The 8689-nt window shown below is 37.2% G+C and overlaps 1 protein-coding gene across 2 annotated transcripts; it reads right to left on the bottom strand.

The window, feature by feature from the left end:
* Positions 1 to 1504: 1504 nt before the first annotated feature.
* Positions 1505 to 7126, bottom strand: LOC149005331 (glycolate oxidase-like). Of its 2 annotated transcripts, XM_089168387.1 has the most exons (12): positions 6664 to 7126; positions 5664 to 5827; positions 5265 to 5389; positions 4415 to 4461; positions 3834 to 3911; positions 3590 to 3714; positions 3337 to 3403; positions 3183 to 3245; positions 2961 to 3030; positions 2757 to 2857; positions 2506 to 2610; positions 1525 to 2408 (listed from the first exon to the last, which is right to left on the bottom strand). In XM_089168387.1, exons 2-12 carry the CDS (start codon positions 5798 to 5800, stop codon positions 2217 to 2219), a joined length of 1110 nt encoding a protein of 369 aa, XP_089024513.1. In that variant the 5' UTR covers positions 5801 to 5827; positions 6664 to 7126; the 3' UTR covers positions 1525 to 2216. The 2 variants fall into 2 exon arrangements, with proteins under 2 accessions (XP_089024514.1, XP_089024513.1); XM_089168388.1 differs by lacking the exon at positions 6664 to 7126 and having other exon boundaries at positions 1505 to 2408; positions 5660 to 5770.
* Positions 7127 to 8689: the final 1563 nt, after the last annotated feature.

Raw genomic sequence — 8689 nt, 5'->3', positions numbered from 1 at the left:
TTGGCAGCAATGACAAACTGAGCTTCTTAACCAGTTTCCTACCCATGGCTCTAGAAAAAGAAGATAACTTACCAAGAAAGAAAAGACCACCCTACTCGGAAAGGAAGCTCTGCAACAACGCTTGGAAGAATGGCAGTAAGAGTTTCGATCAGAGAAAATCCAACCTAAAATTGTTTTAAATAAACCCAAAACCTCAAGGGCAAGTTCAATGAATGCTCCAAGGCGCCACTTGAATAGGTCTCTATGCCCAAAGTGCCTATTCAGGAGACGATGTATGAGAAGTGACCGCTGGCGGAAACCGTGAGGACAGTTGGCATCCGTAGCCACAGACACATTGGGAGTCGCCCCATTAGACTTCACCCAATAGACGAAAAGTACCAAGGGGACTTTCTGGAAGAAAAGCGTCATAAAAGATATTGTCCCCACTGGCTCAAGAATATTTTTTGTGGCTAAAAAGCGTCACAAAGACTAGGGGGCTAATGTTGTGGGTGACCCGAAAGGAACCACCAAACCGGAATGCTTCAATCAACCCGACGGGTTGACAGTTTAGATAAATGTTGCCCGCCAGCTGGACCAAAGGGGCTTCTCGTCTGACGAAAGGGAAGACTGGAGCTACTCGCTGACAAGTCCAGACGCCCAGTGTCTTTTCAGCAAAGCCAGCGGCCTTTGGGGGATCCTTGATATTTCCTCGTTGGCAGTGCCTCATAGCATTAATTTAAGCAATAAATGTCTCGAGGACCGTGCAGTGATAAGGGACGGCTTGGACGCCCAACATTCGTTCTACGACTGCCACAAGGATTGCGACACCACTTTTTTGTCTCCTCAACCAAAGAACAACGTCACATCTAGCCAACACTTGAGTTGACTCCTTGATTACAAAAGGTGTTCACAGCAGCCCTGGGGTCTGCAATCATTAGAGGATGACGTCACCGGGCCACAAAAGCTTTATATCATAAAGGGTCAGTCGGCCATTACAGGGGAAAAGAGGATACATGTTCGTTATTAATAGAGGCAGCATTCCCAGGTATAACCAGAGCTTCTCCAGCCATTACTCTCCTTGATAACTGCATGAAAAACATTCTTCCGCAAACCCTTAGCATTTATTCCGCCAGCATTGATTCTCAACTTCTTCCTTGAAACTGACTTAATCATTGGAGGTGGCTTCCTGTCCCCAGGGCGGCCCACTTTAACTCTTGTTTTGTCATCAGAAAGCTAAGGAGAACCGGAACCGGAAAGAACCGGGGTTGATCAAGGAATCTGATCTTCCCCACCAATAGAACGTTATGAATAAAAGACTTTTCGTAAATAGAGTTTTAAATACAAGGGAGGGATACAAGTTTCCTCTTTTTAATATTTTGACACAAATTGATATAATGCATTATACATACTGAGCTTAAAAGCTATTTCAAGTTTAGAAGATCTGAATCCATGGATTTCTTCCCTCCTTGGATGTAAAATCCAGTCTACTAACTTAAAATTACAACAAAACCAAAAAAAAAAATGCTTTGCATCCGACAATATCGCAGCTAGACTTTACCTATCAAGGTCAGGGTTTAGGATCAGAGGGTATTCAAGGTCAGGGTTTAGGATCAGAGGGTATTCAAGGTCAGGGTTTAGGATTAGAGGGTATTAAAGGTCAGGGTTTTAGGTAAGTGCGACCCAAAAATCCACCAAAGTTCTGATTTTAAGGAACAGGATTTCTACAAGAAATGCTTATTGCAGATACATTGGGAGTAGTTTGAATAGGTTTTATGGTTTCTAAGAAAGACAACCCAGAACTGAAATAAGGGGACTAACCATCCTCAATATGAAAGAAAGCATGATCATAAAATAATGGAACTGAAGAAGAATTTATAACTTTGCAGGCCATTATAGCAAATCTAGAAACTAGGATGCAGGGATTACATTGGGAGCAAAAGTACATGAAACAGCATTCAGGTTTAGGTTTTCATGTTGTTATTTGATGCTAACAATATCCTTGGAGAAAGTCAACATCGCACGCCTTGTATTATTATTCAGGAAAGTATCCTATTTTGGAAAAAGAAATACATACAGGGCAACACCATCACTACAAAAGCTTAAATTCTTCAAATTATCTCAAGACCCATTGATTGGAAATTAGCTCATCAAACAGCAGGTAGGCTCCTGATCATGCAATCGAAACCTTAGACAAACTGGGTGATACCTTAAGCACATCGGTGATACTCACGACATCTTTATAACTTTGGTGTAAGGAAAGCATGAGGCCGGTCCCATTCAGTTAGAATGTGGTTACGAGTGATCTCATTGAGTGAGCGGCATCCACTTAATGACATAGTAAGCTCAAACTCATCACGAAGCATTTGGAGTACCTTCCTTACACCAGCCTCACCCTCAGCAGCCAAAGCAAAGACAACAGGCCTTCCAATCTGAGATTGAAAATAGGGTCAGACAGGAGGACCTTATGGAAACGGTAAACACCATCATGTTCTGTGCCACAATATTCATGAGAATTCATCAACTTACAAATATTCCAGAAGCTCCAAGTGCCAATGCCTTGAAGACATCTGTCCCTCGCCGGACTCCACCATCCAAGAAAACAGGAACTTGGCCTTTTACAGCCTTGACAACCTAAATTTTGAGGAACATTGTCAAGCAATTGCAAGTATATGCAGTATAAAATTAAGATTTTTGAGGTGAGGGGAAGGGAAGCAAATATATACATAAAGTTCTGATAATAAAACTACATAATTTTGTTAAAAAGGAAGAAAATAGACCTCCTCCAAAGCCATGATAGTGGCAGGGGCATAATCAAGTTGGCGAGCTCCATGATTGGACACAATAATACCTGCTGCTCCATGATGTACAGATAATCTTGCTGCATGATCAAAAGATTAAGAAACTTATCTAGGTGATGACTTTAAGGTGTCATTGACCATGATTAAAAATGGCAAGGATAAGTTAAACTTTCTGTCACTTACCATCCTCTGCAGTTAAAACACCTTTCACTAGAATTGGTAATGAAGTGATTGTCTGAAGCCACTTCACATCCTGGCAAAATCCCAAACAGAAGTTTCAGAAGGCAATTCCAAATGGGAAAACTTATGAACCAGAAGACATTGCCAAATTTGGTAATAACTGATGTAATCAACCCCAAACCCTTTGAATTAAGAACACTAACCATCCACTTCCACAAAACATACCTTCCAGCTTAAAGATTGATCAACTTGACTAGCAACATATGAAGCAAGTCCCGAGTCACGTGTCTGCACGACCCCAGAAACAGATCAAAGATGACACCATAAGAGGAGGGAGAAATTATCCATCTAAATTCCACAAACTGTGCAAAAAACGCACCTTATCAATCTTGCCAATATCCAAACCCTCGAAATTCTTCAATGACAAGTGTGGTGGTAAAGTGAACCTGCAGGCATACAAAGAACTAAAAGTCAGAAATTTGTAACGTAATGAGATACATCCGTAGTAAAAGAGGAAAGGTTTTCAGATTCTTGGTTTAAGACCTCGAAAATCAACATTCATAGGTTGATGCCTCGTTAACACTACTCAACCTAATCTTTCAAGTTAATCATCTGGCATGTTTCAGGTGTACCTGTTTTTTATATCAGCTTCCCTGCGACCTAGTCTTGGAGTATCAACAGTGAGGGCAATTGCCTTAAAGCCAGCCCTTTCAGCTCTTCTCACAAGTTGTGCAACTACATTCCTGTCTTTCATTACCTGACAACAAGCATAAAAGTACTTGATCAAGATTTTGTTCTCCAAAAAAGATAAGCAACAAAGTAGTCCAACCAACCAAAAATGCCAGCAATCAGATGATTAAAAAAGGTGAAGCTTACATAAAGCTGGAAAAAGCGAATTCCAGGCCCTGTAGAATTGACCTCTTCAACACTTGAGGTAGCCCAAGAGGATAATGTCTGGATGGACAGTTCATAAACAAATCAAATGTGACAAAGTGCTCATAGGAAGTTATACATCATAAAAAAAACATTTACAAAATGTTCAGGATTTTTGCATTTCTAACACAAATAAAAAACTGTGAGCATTAAGAACAGTTATGTATTTCGGGAAGAAGCATCAAAGTATAATAGGAACATCAGATAATTTTGGTTGACAATAACAGCTAGTGTGCTGACTAGCGAGTGTAGTATTACACTACATATACATTTTATGAAAACCAGCACCATCAGGGAGATATAATTGAACATGCCAACATATCGATGTGTAGGCTAAGAAGTTCAAGATTCCAACACCCTTGATTTATCCACCTATGGGACACAGAAGGTGTTTTCAAATGCTTTCATCACTATAATAGAAACATGTTGGTAGCAGGGTCCATGGAATCAGGAACTGCGAATGAGCTTACACAACTCAAAAAAATTACTGGAAAAAATAGTCATGAAAAGATCATTTGTCTAACCATAATTGTGCCAGCTGAAGATGCAGCTCTTGCTGTTGCATGCTCTCCTAAATGAAGAAAGCTTTAGTTCAGTAACATAATAATTCACGTTTTAGTACTTTCAAAAAATGACACTTTCACTTTAATACCTCTTTTTGTTCAAATAAAATCAACTCTCAAAATAGATTCTGGGTCTAGAATGCAGCCTGAAGCGAAACAATAGACAAAATTCAGACTGCAAAATGTGATCTAGGCCCATAATCTATCCCAAGAATGAATGTAAAAAATTTCCTCAGCTTCACAATTGCAATAACTGACTTTTATCCTCTCAAAAAATATTTTCCACATTCGATTCAGAAAATAATTTGATAAATCATTTACTTTATCCAAATTTTTAACATAAAACTTCAATGTCAATGTAACATAAAACTTCAATATCAATGTAACATTCTTTTTTTCTCTTGTATCCAACACAATACTAAATGGGTTGAATTGCATTTGAGTCAATTTCTTCAAAAGCAAGAAAGAGAAAAGAACTCTTCAAATTCTCAAAAAATTTAGAGATTCCCATATTCAGAATCAATCTAACAGTAGAAACACCTATTGTCTAGCACCCAAATGCGATTAAAGTCAACTTAAGATGAAGAGGTCTTCAAAGCAGCTCCTATTATAAAACCAAGTATGGCCATCAAGGATCTATCCAAAGCAAACCAAGAATCAGTTACTTGGCAAAAAGACTTGTAATCCAGTAATCAAGTAACAGACCTAGGGCTGAGCTGAAATTAAAATATGATACATCACATTTCATTAACATTAAATAGTTATTTGTGAAGACTTGATTAGAACAGAAGTTCAAGGAAACAATGTGTACCTTCAGGATGTGCCATTTTTTGCATAGCAGTCGGAGCAATCATGATGGGCATTGATATTTTAAAGCCCAAAACAGTAGCGCTCGGGTCTATCTGGGTCACATCAATAAGAATACGAGGTCGGAACCTATTTTCAATAAAAGAAACAATTACTAAGGAGCACATCAACTCAGTAAATCATTTTTAGAAAGAAAAGAACTGTTCACAGGCCAACACATGAATCATTAGAAGAAAAAGAAGAAGAAAAAAATCCTCATCATTTTTGCCCATAAAGGCAAATCACAAACGAAATGAACCTCAAGAAGCAATAAAGACCTTCAAGAAAAGATTAAAACAAGAATGTAATCAATACCATGCAGGTACTCTAACAATCATGAAGTTCTTGGAGAACATAAACTTACAGAATCCTAGAGAATGCATTTCTGTTCTCCTGAAGAGTCCACTGGTCCTCTGCACCTGATGCATAGTAGTCATAAACCATCTTTGGCAATTTTGCCCTTGCAATAGCCTCATACTCAGTAACATTGGTAATCTCCATTTTCACAGTTGGCAATCTGTGCAGATTCTGCGAAAACCTTCATGTTAGAATAAGAAAGAAAATCAACACTCTAATTGGCAGCGCCATGTACAATTCCTATTAGCCCATGCCAATAGAATAGAAATATAACTCTTCCTAAGAAATTAGTAGCAAAACATAATCCCGAAACTAAACAGAGTTTTCAAAACCACAGGGATCATATAGAGAATAGCATGAGACCTCAGGTTAAGATCTAATTGTGACAAGATTCATATGAAGAAGTTGTGTCTCTCATTTTCTTAAAAGCACATGGATCCGGAATTTCAGATTTAAATTTAGTCATACTGCAGCAGGGGATAAGCAATCGTTGACCCAGTGTGGAGTTACCTGATCTCGATAAAAAAACAAAAAAAAAAAAACAGTGAAGGTGCAACGATTTCCTAGCCCCAAAGCTTACTAGAAAAGATACAGAACAAAATATTAATCTACATCAAAACTCTGTTTCAGATACAAATACTAGAGGATTATGAAAACAGAAAACTGAAATACAGTTGGGCTAGAACCCATCAGAAGACTCCCAAATCCCAATTAACAGGAGAATTCCAATGGAAAAACTCAACTATGCTCCCATTGATCAGCCAAAACAGAAGAAACAATAACTACTGAGGAAAAAAAGTTCTGACAGACCCACTCGTGAAAACCAGCCGATACCAAATTCAAATAAAATCTACATGTGAAAACATCGAAGACCCAAGTTGAAATCTACACAAATCCATGTCCCCGAAGGAAAAGACATGTTCAAGCACTCAATCCAAGCCAGGTTTTGATTATACCCACATGGGAAAAATCACAAACATATGCAGTGCAATAGAGATGATCATTACCTTCGCTTCCTTCGCCTAAGCAGTGGATTGCATGAGAGGGAAACAAGACTGAGTTGCACTCAGACAGTGGCGACTGAATGTGTGAATAAAACGATGTAGTGACAGAAATAAATAATAATAGAAGTTGGCAATTATTATTATTATTATTATTATTATTATTAATTTCTTTTAGGGACCTGAGAGATTTCGGGAATTAAAAAAGAGAAACATCGAATGGAGACCAAATGGATTAGGTCTATTAAAAGGAGCTGTGCAGGTTTTTCTCAAACATTCATTCGAGGTGGGAATTTGAAACCGCATCATCTCAATGCAGTAATTTCTCATCCAAAAACTGCAAAAACGAAGAATTTTAAAAGAGAATCGTCGTTGAAACAACAAGGAAGGTGAAGCTGCCAGATCAGACTTTGTTGCCGTGGATAGACGCCGCCGCCCTGGCACTGTTCAGACTCCGGAGAAGAGAATTGATCCCATGTTGTTGCGATCTCATGTAATCCTACGAAACAAATCTCTTATCGGATCAGTCAAAGTTCAAACCGATCCCCCCGATACAACGGATCGTTCTTTGGATCTGTCAGCACGTTTAGATACAATCCGATTTTTCGGGATCAGATCGGTACCAGCCCCGACCCGTCAGAGAAGTGGGTCCCAGACCATTTTGCGTTCCTGTTCAGGCTTTGCGCGCTTACGTATTTCTCTGCGGTCCAACGTGTCAATCTGTAAAGACCGTAACAAAAAAGAAAAGAAAAAAACTCCTCGTTGGATAATAAAAGTAATATACTATTAATTAAAAAAAATAAAAAATAAAGACATTTTACTTATAAAAACGACAATTTGTTCATAATTGATTTTTTACGATAAGTAGGAGGGACAAACCCAATAATTTAATTTTTCTGAATAAATAATAACTTTATCAAAACCTCAAAAATTCAAATGAAAATCATCCTTAAAAATAAATCTAAATGTTGGAGTACCACTTTGGATTGGACTGAAGCAGCATCTACTCACTCTTATATATAAACCACCTAAACAAACATTAGTTCTGAAAAATGCATCAATATTTAATTATTTTTTCTATAATAAAGGGCATCAATGTTAATTATCTTTTCTTTGAATGTTGTACTCAAATTTAAATAACATTCTATTAATCCTTGATGTTAAGCATCCAATGTGTCACCTCTATTATGGATCGCAAATCACTCTTATAATAATTTATGTGGATTAATTGATTTTCTTTTAATTAATATAACATACTCAAGTTTACTTTAGCTTTCTCCTTTCCAAATATATATATATTTTTTAAACTGAAAAAATAAAAGAGTGTTTTAACACTTTTTATTATAAGACATTAGCTTTATCATATTATTATTTAAATAAGATAGAAAAATTATGAAATAAATATAGTTATCATTTTCATCAACTCAATAAACACTACTTTATAAAGTTGATTTGTGCGTCTTTAGTTTATTTTGGAAAAAAATTATCTGTTGTGCACATCTTTGTGCTGTGAACAACAGAGTGCACTCCGTATACCAAATAAAAGGCTAAGATTAAAAGCCTAATTTTAAAAATTCAAAATAGTCTTTTAGTTCTTTTGTTTTCTTAGCCTTTTATTTGGTATATATATGCATTGTTGTGCACAACAGAGGGTGTTTAATTGTTATAAGATGTTACTCATCGTTTCCAATAGTATATTTCGTTACTAAATATTACAAATTTTGAATTTTTAAAATATAATGATATAAGCAATGGTCAACATGAAATTGAATTTCAAGGTGTTTAGATTGATTCAATATTTTTTTTTGGGGGTAAGGGATTGATTCTGTAATATCCAGCCCTATTCTAACCTTGACCCTGACTCGGATCCACTGTTGTATTCAGGTCCGAAGCGGTGGAAGAAGAGATTTATGGACCATTCTGATTGATGATCATGATTCGGAGACCGAGTCCATGGACATTGACAATGATACCCCTTGCTTAAATGCATTGTCAATGTTTAAGGAAAGACTGCGCATTGGAGAAAATTAAT

Source organism: Hakea prostrata, chromosome 9, assembly GCF_041222555.1.
Source record: "Hakea prostrata isolate BN-2017 chromosome 9, UWA_Hpros_2, whole genome shotgun sequence".
NCBI lineage: Eukaryota > Viridiplantae > Streptophyta > Magnoliopsida > Proteales > Proteaceae > Hakea > Hakea prostrata.
Note: the sequence above shows the minus strand (reverse complement) of the source record. Positions and strands in the feature narration are given on the sequence as shown.